This window comes from Hemitrygon akajei, chromosome 8 (genome assembly GCF_048418815.1).
Source record: "Hemitrygon akajei chromosome 8, sHemAka1.3, whole genome shotgun sequence".
In the NCBI taxonomy this organism is placed as follows: domain Eukaryota; kingdom Metazoa; phylum Chordata; class Chondrichthyes; order Myliobatiformes; family Dasyatidae; genus Hemitrygon; species Hemitrygon akajei.
The window spans coordinates 10,860,008-10,880,934 of record NC_133131.1 but is presented as its reverse complement, the minus strand read 5'-3'; the positions used below and the strand labels follow the sequence as shown (position 1 = coordinate 10,880,934).

General features: G+C 45.1%; 1 protein-coding gene across 1 annotated transcript; it reads right to left on the bottom strand.

Annotated features, from left to right (window-relative positions):
* Positions 1–6,323: 6,323 nt before the first annotated feature.
* Positions 6,324–15,401, bottom strand: mrps23 (mitochondrial ribosomal protein S23). The gene is made up of 5 exons (XM_073053226.1): positions 15,275–15,401; positions 14,237–14,413; positions 12,484–12,561; positions 11,534–11,657; positions 6,324–6,931 (listed from the first exon to the last, which is right to left on the bottom strand). Exons 1-5 carry the CDS (start codon positions 15,316–15,318, stop codon positions 6,800–6,802), a joined length of 555 nt encoding a protein of 184 aa, XP_072909327.1. The 5' UTR covers positions 15,319–15,401; the 3' UTR covers positions 6,324–6,799.
* Positions 15,402–20,927: the final 5,526 nt, after the last annotated feature.

The window sequence follows — 20,927 nt, the reverse complement described above, 5'->3', positions numbered from 1 at the left end:
TGTCAATGTCAAAGCAGCTGGGCTTTTTAACTCTAAAGTACTGGATGTTGACAGAAAGCGCGTTGGCTTCGCGGCAGCGAGGCGGAAAGCTGAGCTGCAGTGCCACCTGCTGGGCAGGCCGGGGACTGCGACAGGAGACCGGGAAACCAGCAATTTAAAGTCGTGGGTTTTGCATCTCTGAACATTGATTTTCACAGGAGATTTTCTCAAGATTAAACCTTTGTGTCACTTCATTAAAACTACTCTTCAGTCAGTATGCTTGAAATGTTAAACCTCTCATGCCTGACCTACACTAAGGCAGGAGAAATCTCAGTGGAAATTTAAGAAAATTGCATTTCCACTGATACAGTGTGATTATTAGGTCATTCGTTCTTTATTCCTTTGAATGAATAATAAACATTTATTCCGCAGGCTTCTCGTTTTGTGAAACAAAGCTGCCGTATAAATAGAGGACAGGTGCGCAGCACAGAGCCTTGAGGAGTTGTCAGAAAGGCAGCTTGAAACTACAGCCATTAGCCAGGTAAACTACTGACCCGAGCAAGCCACCCGGGACCTCAGTAAGTCACGCACTTCCCTGCGGAGGAAACTAAGCCATGAGGAAGCCATTCAGCCCGTCAAGTCCAGTACTAGCAGCCTCTTGGATCCATGTAGCTGGTGCCTCTCCCCTTCTCTTTCTTCACAGTCCTACAACCTGACATGTCACGATAAAACAGAACATAGAACAGTACAGGTCCACGATGTTAAGCCAACCTTTTACCCTACTCTAAGATCAATTTAACCCTTCTCTCCTACATATTCCTTCATTTTTCTATCATCCATGTACCTATCTAAGAATTTGACAAAGAAGCTGTCACCTTCAATTAGTCTGGCCATTGTCATCTGACCTCTGTCAATACCGAGGCGTTTTCCCCACAGTACTGACACTCACTGGATGTTTTCTTTGATTTTTCACACTGCTCTCTGTAAATTCTAAAGGCTGTTGTGTGTGAAAATCCCAGATCAAGTTTCTGAGATACTCAAACCACCCCATCTGGCACCAATAATCATTCTATGATGAAAGTCACTTAGGAAAGAGGCTAACTTCACTTGCCCCATCAATGAACCTATGGATTCACTTTCAAGGACTCTTTATCTCATGTTCTTGATATTTATTGCTTATTTATTTATTTGTATCTGCACAGTTTGTTGTCTTTTGCACACTGGTTGGTGTGATCTTTCATTATGGTTATTGGATTTATCGAGTATGCCAATCAGAAAATGAACCTCAGGGCTGTATATGGTGATATACGCATAATAAATCATCTTACTTTTAAGTCCTCCTGAGTGAAAGCGAACAGCTGCCTGCCGTTTAAGTTTTTCTAGTCTGTAACTGAACAAACGCGCACTTTCACGGCAAGATTCGACACCAAACATGTCGCTTGTTTTCGGTAGATGTGTCCTGCGCATGCGCAGTAGGAGGAGATTTGCCAAAATATCCCTTTCAATGTGGACAGAGATATTTTTAAAAACGCATAGTGTGGACGCCTATCGTTTTTATGCCAAACCGGCGTTTTCAAAATTATCTATAATAATAAATAAACTTTGATAATAAATTAACTTTGAACTTTGAAAGTGTTAAGCCTAGAGGTTACAAAGACATAAATGAGGTCTTCAGCAACAAGTTAGCTGAGAAAGGGCATTGTTTATGAGATGTTCTAAATGCTAGTATTAACATAAACCTAAAGTTAGGATTAGATACTTACACTATGATTGTAACTTGTTCCTGATTTCTAAATTACTGCTACAATGTGCTAGCCCTAGGATATCAGGGCAGTTGCCTGAGCTCCAACCATCCTCAGGGCTTCATTAATGATCTTTCTTCCATCATTAGGGTCAGACAGAGGTGGTTAAGTTCTCTGATGATTCCACCGGCAACTGTTTTGCGACTGAAGCAGTCTGTGCTTGCGTGCAGCAAGACCTGGGCCGTATTGAGGTGGGGGCTTGTAAATGGCAGTTAACATTCACACCATAAAACTGCCAGTCAGTTACCATCCTGAACAAGCGAGAGTGCAGCCTTCTACTTTTATTCAATGGCATTTAGCTCTCTGAAAACCCCGCCATATTGACAAGGAACTCTTTGTCACAATTTGATTACAGGAGTGGCCAGATCAGGCCTCAGATATTTAACAGCTGGGAAGACTTCTAGCTTTCTAAGGCTACATCCACACTAGACCGGATAATTTTGAAAATGCCAGTTTCATGTGAAAACAATAGGCGTCCAAACTATGCATTTTTAAAAATATCTCTGTCCATATTGAAACGGATATTTTGGTGAATCTCCTCCTACTGCGCATGCGCAGGACACATCTACCGAAAACAAGCGACATGTTTGGTGTCGAGTCTCGCTGTGAAAGATGGTGCGTGTTTGTTCAGTTACAGACTAGAAAAACTTAAATGATGGGCAGCTGTTCGCTCTCACTCAGGAGAACTTAAAAGTAAAAAAAAACAAATACTGGAGCGTATGGAGGCAACCGACAGGGAGGTCACGGACTGATTGACCCGGCTGATGACGAACATTGAAAAACTGACTAACTCTATTGCATTAATAAAGCCCCTTGTTAAATGTATAAAACATGTCTGCATCAGTGTTATCTTGTATTTCCATACAATGTTACATCAGGCTGTTACACATCTATTGTCAGAGAAGTACTTGCATAAATAGGTAAACCACCTTCATACGAGCAAGGACAGAAAACAGGGCAAAGTGAGTATACTTACCGTAGATTTCGCACTACAGAGCGCACCTGATTAAAAGCCGCTGGCTCTAATTTTAGAAATAAAATCAATTTTGTACTTGTACAAGCCGCACTGGATTTTAGGCCGCACCGGATTTTCGGCCGCAGGTGTCCCACGTTGTAATATGAGATATTTACACAGAAAGATATTACACGTGAGGATTTTTTAACTTTTAATTAAATCCATATGGTAACATAAACAAATACATATTGCAAATGCTTTTTTTCGAACCATGCCTGTAACGCGGCTACTTTTAAATATACGTTGCGTATACTTTTTTACTGAACAACATTCCAATATCTCCTAACGACTGGTAAAAAATATATATACTGCAGCCTACCAGGAAAAGTTATTGATCGCCTTTAACTTAAAAGCAGCGTTTTGGCTCCGCCGCTCGCCCCCCACCTTCCCGTTTATCGCAAACCGGTATTTCCCACAAGACGCGGCGAAACCGGGTGTGACGTCATAGCAACCCGGGATGTAGTACAGAAAACAAATATAGTTAAAACACTTCTAACTTTAACTAACAAATGAATTACTAAGCGAAAATATTATAAACTAAATAACTGCCATAAAGGCAGCACAATGCTTTTCTTCGAGTGTTTTCCATGTTGATGAGGGTGAGTACAAATGACTGATTTACAATAATTTAATTGTGAAAGTGCACTTGATTTATCGTACAATTTCATTGGACCTCTGTGAACTACTCATCAATTTTATTGGTCTACTGTTACGAGGCAAAATGTTTTTGGTGGCATGAAAAAAAATCATGCATTAGCCGCACCGTAGTAAAGGCCGCAGTGTTCAAAGCTGTTCAAAATGTGGGAAAAAAGTAGCGGCTTATAATCCGACATCTACGGTATTTATTCAGTAGGTTATGGGTCAAAGTATTTGGTGAGTACATTTCTAACTCTTCTGGCTTCAGTCTCGTTGCCGTCTGTTCTGAAATTGTTAGGTTGCGTTCAAGAAAACAATGAAATGGCGCGCTGCCGTCTGACAGCGTTTTCAGATTTATCCGGTTACCCCGTCCAAACTGATCTGCCCAAGCGGCGTTTTCAAAATTACACACCCTGGACAGCGTTTCTGAAAAGCTCCGGTTTCAGGGGACAAAAACACCGTTTTAGTGTGGACGGAGGGTAAAAACAAAGAGAAAAAGCTTCGGTTACGGATTTATCCGGTGTAGAGTGGACGTAGCCCAACGTAGTCATGCTTCTGGCTTTGCAAGAATGCAACGGCTGTTAAAAAATACATATCTTCTAAATATTCCTGATTCATTCAAAAACTTCAAGCTTCAAGAAAATCATAAACATCTCTTAAAATCTAAGATAAAAACCAATTAAAAGACGTAAACATTTTTAAAGTTTAATACATAATCAACTGGGAAATCTTCTTGTGGCGTAAGAACTTTTACACAGGCAGTGTTTCTAAAAGTCCTATGAAAGATTAAAAACAACTTGCACAAGGACAATATTAAGAGCCAGTTCTTCTGCTGTTCTTTGTTCTGTTACATTTCATCACCATTCTAATGGCTGGTCTTAACAACTGAACCTTTTGACCGTGTCTGCATGCTTTTATGCATGGAGTTGTGAGTTTTCACGCATGGAAACGTCATCTGAGCCCTGATGAAGGGTTTCGGCCAGGAATATCGACAGTCCTGATGAAATGTCTCGGCCTGAAGCATCGACTGTTTACTCCTTTGCAGGGATGCTGCCTGGCCTGCTGAGTTCCCCCAGCGTTTTGTGTGAGTAACTCAAGTAACCATGCATTTCTACAGGGGTGTGCAGAAGAGCAGGCCTGAGCACACAACACATCGAACCTTGGAGCAGCAGGAGGCCACAAGCATACACTCAGTGGCCACTTTATCTGGTACAGGAGGTAGATGGTGCACCGCGGTAGATTAGCAGCTACCGTGATGCTATTACAGTTTGGGGTGTTGGGAGTTTGGAGATCAATTCTGATTTAATTTGTAAGGAGCTTGTACATTTTCCCCACACACCTGGGTTCCCTCTCTCAGTTCAAAGATGCACTGGTCAGTAAATTAATTGGGCGGTGTTGTCCTACCATTAGGCTAGGTATAAATCGGTGAGTTGCTAGCAGCATGGATCAAAGGGGTGGCAGGACCAATTTCATGCTGTGTCTGTAAATAAATAAATAGTGAGTGCGAGTGTGAGTGCCTGTGTGTGTGTGTGTGCAAGATGGATTTTTTGTCATTAAGGGAAAAGCACCGGGCTTAAAGCAGGAAACTGCTGCTGTTACGAAAATTCAGCTTCGATCTGAAGGAATGGCAGAGCCAGGGAGGAGGGGCTGAGTGGATTATTGCTGCTTCTAATGTTAAGAGCTTTGTTCAAATGCGACGTACAGAAAAAAGGAGAGAGAGAGAGGCAGGAAGATTTAGATCCTCGGCAGGGAGTGCACAACCGTACCGCAGAGAGAACTGAGTGTAATGGATCTGCCCAGATGCCCAAACCACCCACCGGCACTCAGTCCAACACTATAGGAGCTGCGTGACAGAGGGCTCTCTGATCGACGGGCTGCTCCCAGGGATACACACAGAGTCACACAGAGAGCACTGCTGGCAGATCATCAGCTCGGTGAAGGACACCCTTTGGTCTGTCCGAAACTCGATGGTCTGCCGGCGCGTCGAGATGTCCATGGAAGAACACTGCCGGCTGGCACATTCCAGGCTGCGGGGGTACGTGATGAGGGACGCGCTCAGTCGTGGTGCAGCCTCCGCAAGGGCTTGGCGGGGAAGGACCACAGGATAGGGAGGGTGCAGATTGGGGGAGGAAGCCCCTCAATTATTGTACTCGTGTATTACCCCACGAGTAACAGCAGTGCTATTGATTGACGTATTGGAACGCAATCGAAAAGTACCAAAAGCATGTAAAGTGTGAAAAGGATTACATGTTTGATTCTTGTAAATATCTGCTTAATTAGCAGTAAAGTTTATTTTTAAATATACAGTTCTTCCACTACTGGAGACAGGGGGTTCAATTTCAGTGAGGAAGCCCCTTAATTACTATTGCAGTGTATGGGGTATTCAGGTAGGGTAACACCTCTGGTGAAGTGGTTTGTCGTGTCCATTCTGGGGCAGCTCACTCACCACTGGTCTGTACCGGACCCTCATCTCTCACCCTTGGCTCCCAGTAGCTGTTTGCATGTGACAGCGGCCACACCCCAGGACACCTCTTCGCCAGGCGGGCCCCATACACAGGTGAGATAGGGACGAGCCTGTCCTTGCTTGCAAGGTCAGCTCCGGCAGACCGGGGGGGAATATCTACAGTGAGATCCGATAACTAGGAAGGCAGTTCTGTGAAGGACATGACGAGGCACAGAAGATGTCAGGGTCATCCACTGTAACTCATTTGTACCACTGGTCCCAGACCTGAGGCCAAGAGAGCGGAACTGCCCCAGTGCAACAGCTTTTCCACTTAAAAAAAAACTCCACCACACAGGCTTCCCGTCGTTGTCAGACATGATGGACAAACAACACCTGTAAACCACCTCACGGGGCCGCGAGGGGTTAAAGGAACGTAACAGAACACAGCTTAACCAGGAAAAAAACATTGAGCTGTTTATTCTTGTAAATATTTGTTAAATTACAAATAAAGTTTATTTTGATGGAACAGCTGTTCTTTCATTGGCAAGCACAATGACAGTTGCTTAAATCACTTTCCTTTGTTCTTACTCAAGCTCAATTTCAACAGAAAAAATACAGGATGAAGTTTGGTGACACTTTTTCACGTAATTGATTATATTTCAGGAGATAAAAGATGCTGGAGCCTGCAGCCAGAAAACCCAAGTGCTGGAGGAACCCAGCAGGTCAGGAAGCGTCCGTGGAGACAAGCTGTTTCAGGACACTGGCTTTGGGCCGCAGGTTTGCGTGCCTCAGATTGTACCAGGTGCTTACAGTCAGATTCTGACCTTGAACACGTCTTCGAGGGGTCGCGTTGGTGTTCAGGGCTCAGGCCCTGGAAGTGAGTGAGTCCACAGTACACAAGTGGAAACAGGGCACGGGCTCCTGTCACTGAGGGTGGCTGGTCTCTGTTTCCTCCTCTTGCACATCCTTGGACATATCCTGCAGCTTCCCATCCAACGCAGAGTCATGTGGCACCGTCTCTGGGAGAACATTACTTAGCAAGCTCTTTGATGAAATCTGACAGTCCAAAACAGGGTACATTGTTAGATTCATACAGCATAGAAACAGGCCTTTCAGTTAATGCTGTCCAGTAACCATCCACTTACACTAATGCCATTTTATTGCCCCACACACTTTCATTAACTACCACTCACCTAACCTCTAGAGCCACGGACCCCAAACTTTAATCAAGGGGGCTCTGGACCCCAGACTGAGAACTTTGGGCAATTCACAGCAGCGATTTAACCTAAATTGCACCCCTTTCATAGAGTTAGAGAGCACTACAACACAGAAACAGGCCCTTTGGGCCATCTAGTCTGTGCTAAACTAGTTCTTCTCCCGTCCATCACCTCGCACTTGAACTAGATTTTGGACGTGGGGCTGAACTAGAGAACCTGGAGGTAACCTACACAGTCACGGGGGAAACGTGCAAAGTCCTCACACAAGGACCACATGTGGAGAGGACAAACTAAGAGCAGATCAGCTTCAGCATGCACTCTGCAGCAGGTGTGGTAACCTCCCTGCCGTTAACCAAAGTGGATCAGAGAGCAGGTGTTATGAGGACAGGTTGTGCAAGTTGGGACTTTTCTCTTTAGAATGACAGATGATGAGAGATGAATTGATAGAGGTGTACAAGATGATAAGAGGCAACAGATAGAGTGGACATTTAGCACCTTCTTCCCAGGGCAGCAATGGCCAATAGCAGACGACAGTCCTTTTAAGGCAGGGGCTCCCAACCTTTTTTATGCCACACACCCCTACCATTACTAGAATTTTACTAGAATGTTACCTGGGTTTCAGCACCTAAGTTACAGGGAAAGGTTGAACAAGTTAGGTCTTTATTCTTTGGAGCGTAGAAGGTTGAGGGGGGACTTGATAGAGGTATTTAAAATAATGAGGGGGATAGATCGAGTTGACGTAGATAGGCTTTTTCCATTGAGAGTAGGGGAGATTCAAACAAGAGGACATGATTTGAGTGTTAGGGGGCAAAAGGGTAACACGAGGGGAAATTTCTTTACTCAGAGAGTGGTAGCTGTGTGGAATGAGCTTCCAGTAGAAGTGGTAGAGGCAGGTTCGGTATTGTCATTTAAAGTAAAATTGGATAGGTATATGGACAGGAAAGGAATGGAGGATTATGGGCTGAGTGCAGATCGGTGGGACTAGGTGAGTGTAAGCGTCGGCAAGGACTAGAAGGGCCGAGATGGCCTGTTTCTGTGTTGTAATTGTTATATGTTATATTAACCGATGCGTTTGTGGACGCCAGATTGGAAACTCCTGTTTTAAGAAAAGTGAAGGAAAGTTTAGGAGCTATGTCAGAAGTAGTTGTTTTTTTAAAAAAAGTGTGGTATCTGCCTAGAATGCACTGCCAAGGAGGGTATTTGAGCCAAATAGATTAGGGACATTTAAGAGACTCTTAGATAGGGATATAGATGACAGAAAAATGAAGGGTTAAGGGTTGTGTAGGAGGAAAGAGACCAGGTTAAAAGGTTGGCACAACATACAACATTGTGGGCTGAGGGGCTTGGATTGTGCAGAACTGTTCTGTATTCTAAAAACAATCCACATTATCATATTAATGCAGTAATTTGTCCCAATGAGTTCACAGAAGCGACAGAATAGGACACATAACAGATGTCAGTGAAATCTTGTTAAGAGGGCAGGTTTTGAGGAACTCAGAAGAAAAGCAGCATCCATCATCAGGGACCCCCACCATCCAGATCGTGCTCTCGTCTCGCTGTGCAATGGGAAAGAAGGAACAGGAGACTCAGGACCCCCACCACCAGGTCCAGGAACCGTTATTATCCCTCAACCGTCAGGCTCTTCAACCAGAGGGGATAACTTCACTCACCCAGTCACTGAACTGTTCCCACAACCTATGGACTCACAGTCAAGGACCCTTCATCTCATGTTCTCAACATGTATTGCTTATTTATTTATTATTATTTCTTTCTTTTTGTATTTACACAGTTTGTTGTCTTTTACACACTGGTTGAACTCCCAGTTGGTGCGGTCTTTCATTAATTCTATTATGGTTATTATTCCATTATGGGTTTATTGAGTATGTCCGTAAGGAAATGAATCTCAGGGTTGTATAGGCACCTTGATAATAAATTTACTTTGAACCTTGAGGTGATGGAGGGGATTCCAGAGTCCTGAGCCTCAGCTGCTGAATGCCTGCCCACCCAGGGTTCAGAGGTTGAACCTGGACTGGAATGGGGTGCACTAAACTCAGGGTTTGGCAGAGACCGTGGAGATGTGGTGGGGCAAGACTACTGAGGAACTTGGCCAGAATAGTAAGGATTTTTTTTTGACATAGCAGCAAACGGATAAACAATATTCAATGAGGAACGCGATCAAATGTCTAGCCGCAGTTTACTACCACCACAGGGACCACAGGAGGCTGTTGCCATGGCAACTTCCTCAGCTAACTCAGCAGAGACTATTCACCCTCACTGGTCTGTCAGTACCAGAGTCAGATGATGCAATGCCACAAACAATGGCTAATTTAACCTTGTTTGCCTCGCGTGTGACCTCTACAACATCCAGACTGGAAGAAAGAAGAGCTAGTGAAGGAACTGCTGGGAAATGCATTATTGTAGCAGGACATTTAGAAAATCACAATACAATCAACTGCCTCAGTACCAGAATCAGGTTTATTATCTCTGGCCCATTTACTTATTTATTAGTACAATGCAGAACAGGCCCTCCAGGCTCAATGAGCCTCACCAACCCCCCCCCCCCCCCCCACCCAGCAACCCACCTAGTTAACCCATACTGCACTGGTTTGTATCCAAGAAAATTAGAACGCAAGGTCCATGGTCAATCCTAACCTCAGAATCATAGGACAATTTACAATTAACCTATTAACTGGTACGTCTTTGGACTGTGGATGGAAACCCGAGCTCCCAGAGTAAACCCACGCACTCACAGGAAGAACATAAAAACTTTCTTACAGAGGACGCTGGATTTGAACTCTGAACTCCGACACCCCGAGCTGTAAAAGCACCACCGTGGCACGTATGTTTTGTGGCAGCAAAGACAAAATATTAACATAAATTACAAAAAATTAATGTGGCATCCATTAGTCTCACGAGGCCATGGATCTGTGCCTGGAATGTCTCCAGGGCGCAGGCCTCGGCTGTTGCCCAAGCAGCAAGTCTCCCCTCTCCACGCCACCGATGTTGTCCAAGGGAAGGGCAAGGGCCGATACAGCTTGGCACCAGTGATGTCGCAGGAGTTGCCAGAATGAGGTTGAAGGCAACGTCGGACTGCCTTAGGGACTCCAGCTCCGGATTTGTCCTCAGGGTTTACTCCCAAAGCCTTTCCCATGATTGGGTATGGCCGCAAGGCAGCAGAGGTTTGAAATCAGAGTTTTCCCTCTCTTAGATGGACTGCCTTCCCAGGCTGACGAGCTCCGTCTACCCGAAAAAATTAATGTAAAGTTCAAATAAAAACATAATGTATCTTGCACCTGATGCACACAATACTCCAAGAGTAGCCTGAGCAGGCTTCTTCTTACCCTCTGGGGTCCGAGTGTTTGACAAATGCCTCGGCATTCTAATAAGGTGCCTCAATCGGGCTGGATAAAGAGGAGCCAGCAGATGTAGTGTTGAATATCCCAGAAGTGGTTGGAAAAATACTACACAAGGCAAGAGGTCCTAGACAGAGGATTCGCTACCTATCAGAAAGCAATGAGGGTAACTTCCAAGTAATCTGTAAGTAGAAAGGTACTAAGCTGATTACCACCAATGTCTCAAATAAAGACGACATTTGATGAAGACAGAATATAAAAGCTCAAAGTACATTTATTATCAAAGTACTGTACAAAAGTCTTGGGCACCCCAGCTCTCTGTGTGTCTGAGTGAGGCCTCGGTCAGTCACGTCGCATCCTCGCTGTCTGGATGTGTAAGCCAGGGTGATGCGATATGGAGAGCAAGCTGTTGCCCACGTGGCAAACTCCACCTCTCCACACGTCTGCTGAATCCAAAGGGACCAGCAGGTACAGTTTGGTAACAGCAGCGTCGCAGGAGTTGCCAGTCAGTATTGAACTCAATGTCGGACTGCCTCAGGGACTCCAGCGCCAGATTTGTCCCTTAGGGGTTTACTCTCGAAGCCTTCCCCGTGAATGGGTATAGCCGCAAGTTTGAGATCAGAGCTTTCCGACCACAGCTGACGAGCCCCATCTGTCCGAAGCGACTGATTTTAAGGCGCCTTTTCCCCTTCTCCTATCAGCAGAAACAGTTCCATTGAGCTCGGATGCTAAGCCACATGTGGAGGCCAGGAACTGGACTTGGCTGTCAGCGGCTATTTGAGGCGCACGCCATTGGGAGCGTTTAGTTAGTGGTAGGAGCTTCCCATGCCAGAGAGAATCACTCAAGGCTGAAGCAGACGGATTCTTAGACTGCCTTGGGATAAGAGAATAGGTCAGAAAAATGTAACTAATGGCCTACCTGTTTCCCCCCTCATTCCAAAGATGTACAGGTTAACAACAGTAACACATTCCTGTTCCTGGTCCCCCTCACACAATGGAGCTCAGTCAAAGCTGATGTGGACCATCTCCCCCCTTGCCAGCACAGTTAGCAACCAGAGCCACGGGCAGACAAACTACATTATACATACCTTGGTGCCAGCCCACCTGCGTAAGATGATGCCCTCCGCCAGCAGAGCCCTACTGGCTCCTTCGAAAAGCTTCTCTTCATCGGTCTCGCCTTGTGCCTCCAGATCTTGGTACTTCTCCACAAACCTGGAGACAGCAGTTTCGACAGTTTGTAAGCTCTCGTGCCAAACCTGGAATGCAAACAACCCAGCACAACTCTGCCCTGAGGCTTCCCGCCAGCCCGTGAGCACCTTTAAACATCTAAACCGAGGAAAAACAACACTCTCCACTTAACAATAGTTTTTTTTTTAATGTGATAGAACAAGAAATTAATAAATACAAAAGGTAAAGAATTAATTATTCTATTTTTACACAAATATATAACCAAGTTCAAAGTAAAATTTATTAGTACATATATGTCACCATATACAAAGCAGAGTTTCTCACAGAGATAATGGATAATCTACTCTGTACAGTTAAGTGAGTGATCAGGAAGACCATAATTCCTTTGAAATAGTGTTGTACTATCTACCTTTCACACAATGAGGCCAGATGGAGCCTCAGCTTAATATCTCATCCAAAACACAGCACTAGCCACTGTAACATTCCCTCAGCACTACACTGAAGAATCAGCCTAGACCTTTGTTCTCTAGCCCCTGAATGGAAGCCTGTCCCTTCTGCTACACAGGTCAACAGTGCTATCCACTGAGCTGTACCACATGAATCTATACCTGACCAACATTTATCGTGCCCAAGTGTTACTGCCGTCCGTCCTGAGCGCGCCTGTACCCTGTCCGATGTGACATTGCCTATTGCGGCCACACTTTTACCTGCCCATGTCTGAGACCCTAATGCGCCACAACGGCTTTACAGCTAATCATGGGGTTAGTCACTGGGCATTGCGAGCTAGGGAGGCAAAGCAACTTTATTGGTCGGGGTGGCACGATGGAAAATAAACAAAAGCTTCCCTTACCTTTGGCAGGTGGAGACAAAATTGGATCTTGCAAGGTCAAACGCTCTTGGCCCACTTCCATACACCTTGTAGAATTTCCTGCGATTAAGAGAACCTTAGAATGAAATGGGACTGAGTCTCAATGTAGCATAGTTACTCCCCCAGCAATCACTCATAGTAAGTCATAGAGCAACAGAGCACAGAAACCAACAACTCTGCCTAACATCCATGTCGATCTAAGCTAATTCTACTTGCCCATTCTTGGCCCAGATCCCTCTAAACTGTTCTTACCCATGTAGCAGTCCAAATTGCTTTTGTGCACAGTGAAGTGACCTGTCACAAGCTTCTCCCTCTTTTCCTCTGATGAGGCCACTTAGTGACCTTACTGGAAATGTATGTCTGAGTGTCTGGAGAAGGGTGAAAGGGGAAGCCCTTAGCTCAGAGGTGGAGATCAGATCTCAATCTATTTTCCAGCAGCTCAGAATCAGAATTAATATCACTGGCATAATTTGTGACATACGTTGTTTTGCAACAGCAGTAATAATAAAAAAATATATAAATTACAATAAGTAGGGTTTTAAAGTCTCAGTCTATGCTTACAAAGCCATTAATGCTCCAGGTCCCCTCCCTTCCACTCCCTGTATGGGTGGGGAGGAGGTTGCATGCTCCACAGTGACATTCACATCCGTAACCTGTTGAAAGTTCCACCCTTCCCCAACTCCCAGCAGCTGAAGGAATGGCATGTCCACAGTTAACAAATCCTGCTTCACCTTTCAAAATTCCTGACAAGCAGGAAGTACAAATGGACAAAGCAATGGAGAACCTGCTCAATAACAAGGACCAGATGTTTCCTTTCAATCTACGTCAGAGGTCTGCCTTAAGAATGTTCTCTGCTGCATTACCGAGATATCTCAAAGCAGTTTATAACCAATCATCATCATTATGTGCCATGCCGTATGACATGGACAATCATGGTCTTTCCATGACCATGATTCTTGCTGGCAAATTTTTCTACAAGTGGCTTGTCATTGCCTTCTTCTGGGCAGTGTCTTTACAAGTCAGGTGACCCCAGCCATTATCAACACTGTACAGAGATTGTCTGCCTAGCGTCAGTGGTTGCATAACCAAGATTTGTGATCTGCACCGGCTGCTCCTACGACCATCCACCACCTGCTCCCATGACCCTGATCAGGGGCCTAAGCGGGTGTCACACCTTGCCCAAGGGTGACCTGCAGGCTAGCAGAGGGAAGGAGCAACTTACACCTCCTCTGGTAGAGACCTATCTCCACCCCATCACCCTTACAACCAATAAACCACTGAGCTATTGCAGCCTTCTCTCCTCTCACTTAAAAGGTTGAGGGTTCAAGTCCTGCTACAGAGAAATTTAGGCAGGGGGTGTTGTGTCACTAGAGACTGTGTCTCTTGAAGGAAATATCAAACTTAGGTATTTCATTCAAAAGTTGCGATCTCCAGTGACCTGCAGACTTTCTTAGGCGAGCATTAAAGATCCCATTACATTAATCTGAAGAGCTTGTATATTCTCCCATGTCTCCTGGCCATTACTTCTCCTTTACTGAACAACACAAAATTAAATTACCTGGTTGTTATCGGTTACTCTTTGTGAGAGCTCGCTTTGCGTAAAGCACCAGCTGATTTTCCTACATCACAGCATTGAGATAGTGAATGGTGTGACTGAAATACTTTCAAACATTATCTGCCCTGCTGGCTATTTTCTGTATTCACTGTTGGCTGTAAAAGTGTCAGCGGAACTTACGCTCGAATCACATCTTCTTGGTAGAATATCTCCTGAACTGGGTCTTGGGCTTTTCCAAATCTTGCTCTTGGTTTCCGGTAGACAGGTTCACGTTTTGGAGGGAACGTAGCATACACTTCATACCAGATAGGCTTCTCAGACTCCTTCAGCACACCAGAGCGCAACAGGTCTCGGACTCTACAGTTTAACCAACATCAATATCAGCATTTATCGTTGTGAACAATCTGAAATCTGACCGTTCTGAATTCTTAATATACCACATTGTACTAGATGAGTCAAGGAAATGAAAACGAACATAGTTCTCAGAGGGAGGATATGCAGCTATGAGTATATGAGATCCCCTCCCCCACTCCTTGATCTTTCCTCTGATTGGTTTTTCACCTGGCACCTTCCACCCTCCCCCCACCTTCTTTATGGGGCACCTGCCCCCTTCTTCTTCAGTCCTGACGAAGGGTCTCGGCCTGAAACGTTGAGTCCTCGTTTCAATGGATTCTGCCCGACCTGCTGAGTTCATCCAGCTTGTTTGTACTGTGTTGATCAGTAATTGAAGGTCAGTTGTAACCTAACCGAATACAGAACAGGTTTGAGGGAAATAGATGACGTACCAGTGTTACTAATCTCAAAAAAGCTCTACAATTCCCACTAAAGCCAAATACCGCTGCTCCTGGAGGTCATTCCCGGCTCAACCCTTCTGTCTTATAAGTAAAACACACAAAGCGCTGGAGGAACACGGTAGGTCGGGCAGCATCTATAGAAGAGAGTAAACGGTGGTCTTTTCCATAGATGCTGCCTGACCTGCTGAGTTCCTCCAGCGTTTTGTGTGTGTTGCTTTGGATTTCCAGCATCTGCAGACGTTCTCGTGTTTGTCTCATAAGTAGCCTGTGCATATGAACAACCACCCGGGAGACCGGCAGGAGAGATTTGCCTCCTTCTCCAAACTCTCCCTCTCCCTTTTTCCATTATCCCCAAGCTCTTCTCCCATGCCCCCAACCCTCCTCCCTCGCCCCCACCTGCCATAACCACACGTCATCCCCGGACCTTGTGAAGATGCTGCCGAACTTCTCCAGCCTGCTCCCGGCCATGTTGCCGATCACTCCTCCAGGCTCACCAATCGATGGGTCGCCAGGCGCAACACATTCAGCACCGATAAGTCGATGGGCCGCCAGGCGCAATGCATTCACCGCCGACACATCGATGCGCCGTCACCGCCCCCACTTTTCAACAGCATCAGTTTGCCTGCAAAATGCCTCAGGGCAACATCGAGATCTAGCAAATAAAACAAAATATTACAGGTCTGACAACATCTTTGGGCAGAGAAACGGAGCTAATGTTCCAAGCAGAAGTCCCTTCCTCCAAGGGGTCGACCTGAAACGTTGACGGGTTCTCTTCCCACAGTTGCTGTCTCATCTGCTGAGTTAATCAACTTGTATTTTTTTTATCATTAAACTCTAGAAATCCATAGTTTAAGGCCATCTCATCGACGGTTGCATGGGGTTCATACCCCAGGAAATGTTAGGGGACTGCCATCTGATGGGATGTTATAAGGTCATTGGAATTGTACGACTTGTCAAGTCAAGTCACTTTTTATTGTCATTTCGACCATAACTGCTGGTACAGTACACAGTAAAAACAAGACAACGTTTTTCAGGACCATGGTGCTACATGAAACAATACAAAAACTACATTGAAACGTCTGTGTCAGCCCCAGGGTGCTCAAAGCCTGTGCCCCCCAACTATGTGGAGTACTTCACCATGTCTTCAGCCTGAGTCTCCAGAGGGTTCCTGTGCTGTGGAAGACGTCCTGCCTCGTTCCTGACCCGAAGACGCCGCGCCCCAGTGGCTCCAATGACTACAGACCGGTGGCATTGACCTCCCACATCATGAAGACCCTGGGGAGACTTCCCATTCCCATCCCATTATGTCCATCCGTGGCCTGTTGCGATGAGGCCACATCTAGGTTGAAGGAACAACACCGTATTCCATTTGGGAAGCCTCAAACCTGATGGCATGCACATCAATTTCTCAAACTTCTGGTAATGTCCCCCACCCCTTCACCATTCCCCATCCCCTTTTCCCCCTCTCACTTACTCCTTGCCCACCCATCGCCTCCCTCTGGTGCTCCTCCCCCCCTTTTTCTTTCTTCCACGGCCTTCTGTCTCTTTCACCAACTTCCCAGCTCTTTACATAATCCCCTCCTCCTCCAGATTTCACCAATCACCTTGTGTTTCTCTCTCCCCGCTCCCCACCTTTTAAATCTACTCCTCAGCTTTTCCCCCCAGTCCTGCCGAAGTTCCTCCAGCATTTTGTGTGTGTGTTGCTTGGATTTCCAGCATCTGCAGATTTTCTCTTGTTTGTGACCCGTTGGCAGCTGCTTGTGATGAAATATTGGTTTGTACATTGTGATTTTATAATGATTACAATATATTTCCGAAACACGTGTAAAGTCAATAGACCGCTACAGTGCACAATCGGGCCATCTAATCTATGCCAAATTATTCACCTACCTAGTACCATCGACCCACACTCAGACCATAGCCCCCCATACCCCTCCCTATGAACCTATCCAATTTTCTCCTAAATGTTGAAATCGAACCTGCATGCAACACTTCCAGTGGCAACTTGTTCCGCACTCATACCACTCTGAGGGAAGAAGTTCCCCCTCGTGTTCCGCTTAAAAATTTCACCTTTCACCCTTAACCTATGAACTCTAGTTCCAGTCTCACCAACCTGGAAAAAGTCTGTTTGCATTTACTCTATGCGCGACATAATTTTGTATACCTCTATCAAGTCTCCCCTCATTCTCCTACGCCCTAGGGAATAGTCTTAACCTATTCAGCCTTTCCCTAAAGCTGGCTAGAGGCTCGTACGTCAGGGTTAATGACTTGAGACTAGAGTCTCAATGGCTCCTCAGTTTTACAGCAGGTCTGTTCAATGAGAAGACCGTGACTCCATTCGTGAGAAAAAGTAATTAACTGAAACTTTTTAAACATTTCTGGATGGCTTTACTTCCTATTTTACTGAAATGTAAATCCATATGGAGGATTTAAGACCATAAGATATAGGAACAGATTTAGGCCATCTGGCCCATTGAGTCTGCTCCTCTATTTCATCATGGCTGATCCATTTTCCCTCTCAGCCTCATTCTCCTGCCTTCTCCCCTGTATCCCTTCGCACTGACATCAAGAACCTATCAACCTCTGCCTTAACTATACCCAGCAGCTTTCCACAGCTGCCTGTTGCGACGAATTGCACATACTCACCCCTCTCTGACTAAAGAAATTCCTCATAATCTCTGTTCTAATCTATTCTGAGGCTGTGTCCTCTGGGCATGAGCAACATCCTCTCCACGTCCACTCAATCAACGCCTTTCACCACTCGATCGGTTTCAAAGAGGTAAGCCCTCATTTTTCTGAGGGCTGAATAGAGCAGAGACCAAGAGCCATCGAACGCTCCTCACACGATAAACCTCTCAATCCCGGATTTGGTTCCTCTGGCTTTTTGTGTGTGTTGCTCAGATTTCCAGCATCTGCGGATTTTCTCTTGTTTGATATCAAGGATGCCACCCATCCATCCAGCATCCTCTTTGACTTTCTACCATCAGGCAGGAGACTCCGACGCACAAAGACAAGAACGGTCGGGATGGGAAACAGTTTCTTCCCCCAGGCCATTCCGAACTCTGACTTCCCTGCCACATCACATTTAAAGTGTCACCGGTTAATCTGTTCTGTACCTTACAGTATTTAATTTATGCACTTTAGTTTGTTATTTATGCACGATTCATCTGTAGATTTCATCCTTACTTTCATAAGTTATTGTGTGTAGCGTGTACTTACTGTGTTTTATACCCTGGTGGGGGAGGTGTTGTCTTGTTTCTAGATACATTATATGGTTATACATTATGTACATGTATATAGTTAAATGACAATAAACAACAAGAATAAGGTACAAGTACAAAGAAACTAAAGTGGAAGCAGACATCAGAGATTTATTAACAAGTTGTCAGCACATTGACAGCAACTATAGTGAGAATTTCAACATTATGATGCAACAATCTATTTCTATTTATGTAAGTCATTAAACCAGAGTCAACTAGGAGAAGGTATAACAGATATTAATCAAACTTGTCAAAACAGTTGGTTTAATAAAAATTGAAGAGCTGAGCCCTTCACTCCAACTGTTTTCTTCAGAGTAATTTCCTAATAAGCTGCATTAATGCACGTCAAACGGCAGAGCATCAAATTTCAGAAAATATTGGCTAGTAATTGGATCATGTGATACCGAGGAGACAGAATTCTTGTGATTTGGTTTTGCTTGTGCCCTGAATTTGTCCTGTTGGTGTTGACTTCCACACCAGTTGCAAAATCGGACCTGACACATTTGTGATCCTACTGGTTTATCTGGAGAGTCCCTGGAAGCGAGTCTGTCGATGAGGAATCAGTTCAGGAGTTATTTTGGTACTGGCACTTTAATGCAGTAAAACCACTTTCAGTCATTTTCGCAATTCCAGAACTTCACAGAGCCCAGCACACGCGATTAATTTGCAGTATGTAGCTGAACAGCTTGGGTCCAGAATTAAACCCATTTCAGAAATAAGCTCTGCCTCTGGTTTTCTCCACCAATGATACAACCACATCAGCTTCAGGCCATTCAGCCCGAACTGTCCTCATTTTAATCCTCCATCACCGAAAGTTCCAGCAAATCGCAGTGCTCTGGGGATGTCTAAACAGCCCACACCCTCCTCCACCTTCACCTCTTCTCCCATTTAAACCACGCAGGTCCTTCCACTCAAATAGTATCAGCGATCTCCATGTTCCAGTCTCTCTGAGAAAACGTTTCTCCCAAAGTCTTGGGAGAATGAAGGATCATTAAGAGTAGGGGTGTACAGAATTCAAGCAGGCCCTTCAGCCCACCTGCTCCATGCTGTAAACGTGTCCCATCCAGCCTAGCCCCAGTTCTGCTTAACCCTCTCCCTCCAAACCTTTCCTATCCCAATGAAAGGGCTCGGCTTGAAACATTGACTGTTTACTCTTTTCCACAGATGCTGCCTGACCTGCTGAGTTCCTCCAGCATTTTGTGTGTCGCTCTGGATTTCCAGCATCTGCAGAATCCCTTGTGTAATGTTTTTGTACCAGCCTTTACCACTTCCTCTGTCAGCTCATTCTACAGATACCACCCCTTCGTGTACAAAAGAAAGTAGCCCCTCAAAGTTCTTGTGTTCCCCTCTCTCCTCACTGCCCACTAGATCATTTGGTGAGCATTGAATGTCACAGTCCATGTTCTCCCTGCTCTTCAAAGGACAAACAGTTCCAGTTGGTTTCCAGGCCCAGGATCTGCAGATCGGACCCCTTGTTGCTGCTCACAGAGGTACTCTGTTCTCCCCCGTAACATTACTAGTGTGTCCTGTGAGTCCAATTCTTAGGCTGTCACCCATTTCTCCAACGTACACGATGCGGTGTCGTTTACACTGAATTGCATAGACCATGGATTACAGTTAACTGGGGCACATCGGGACCAGTACATTTTGGCCCAATTAAGTGGCTGCCCCAATTAGCCAAGGTTTCATAGAAATAATTTAAAAGTCCAAGTACCACAAAACTGAGCAACAAATTATGTATTTAAATGAAATACCTAACAAATTACCGATGTTACTACAGTGCAATAAAACTGTATTAGTTTCTAATTGTTACCGAGAGGAATTCATAGTGTACACTGCTGTGTTTTGAAAAATCAGTGCAAACACCTTTGTCAAAAGGTGCAAGCTGAATCATCTGCTCAACATCAGTGAGACAAAGATGGTGATGGGCTTTAGGAAGACTAAGCCTGGACTGCTCCCTGTTACTGTTGATGGTGAGGACGTGGATGGGGTGAGGACCTACAAGTACCTGGGGGTGCACCTGGATGACAGACTTGAGTGGATCATCAACACAGCGGCTGTGTACAAGAAGGGCCAGAGTCACCTCCACTCCCTGAGCAGACTGAGGTCCTTTGGAGCGTGCAGGCCTCTCCTTCACATGTTCTACCAGACTATTGTCACCAGTACAATCTTCTATGCAGTGGTGTGCTGGGGCAAAGGCATCAACCCGGGTGATGCCAACAGGCTCAATAAACTGATTAGAAAGGCTGGCTCTGTTATAGGAGTCAAACTGGACACACTGTAGGCTGTGGTAGAACAACGGACTCTATGGAAAATCCTAACAGTTCTGTACAATGTTTCTCACCCGCTGCATTTCACCTTGGCTGAACAGAGGAGCACTTTCAGTAACAGACTAAGACAACCGCGCTGCTCCAAACAGCGCTGCACAAGGTCATTCTTACCCTCGGCCATTGGGCTCCATAATGAGTCAACCTATAAGCGGGTAAGTGACAACCCCCTCTTGTTAGACTGTTGAAGTCATTTTTATTTTTTCTTACTTCTCTTTTAATATTTGTACATCTCTGCACTTGTAATGCGACTGTGGCATTGCAACTTCCTTTGGGATCAATGAAGCATCTACCTAGAGCAAACAATGGACAGTCTTCACTCATCCTCCAAACCTTCATTTTCATTATAACATTCAAAAAGATTGCCAGTACCTTCAAATTCTATGTAGTTTCTAACTTTCTGAAGTAGTGAAATCATTTCATTTTTCCGTCCGTATTAAAAACATGAGTTGTTGAGTCCTTGAGAGGGAGTCCATAGGTTGTGGAATGA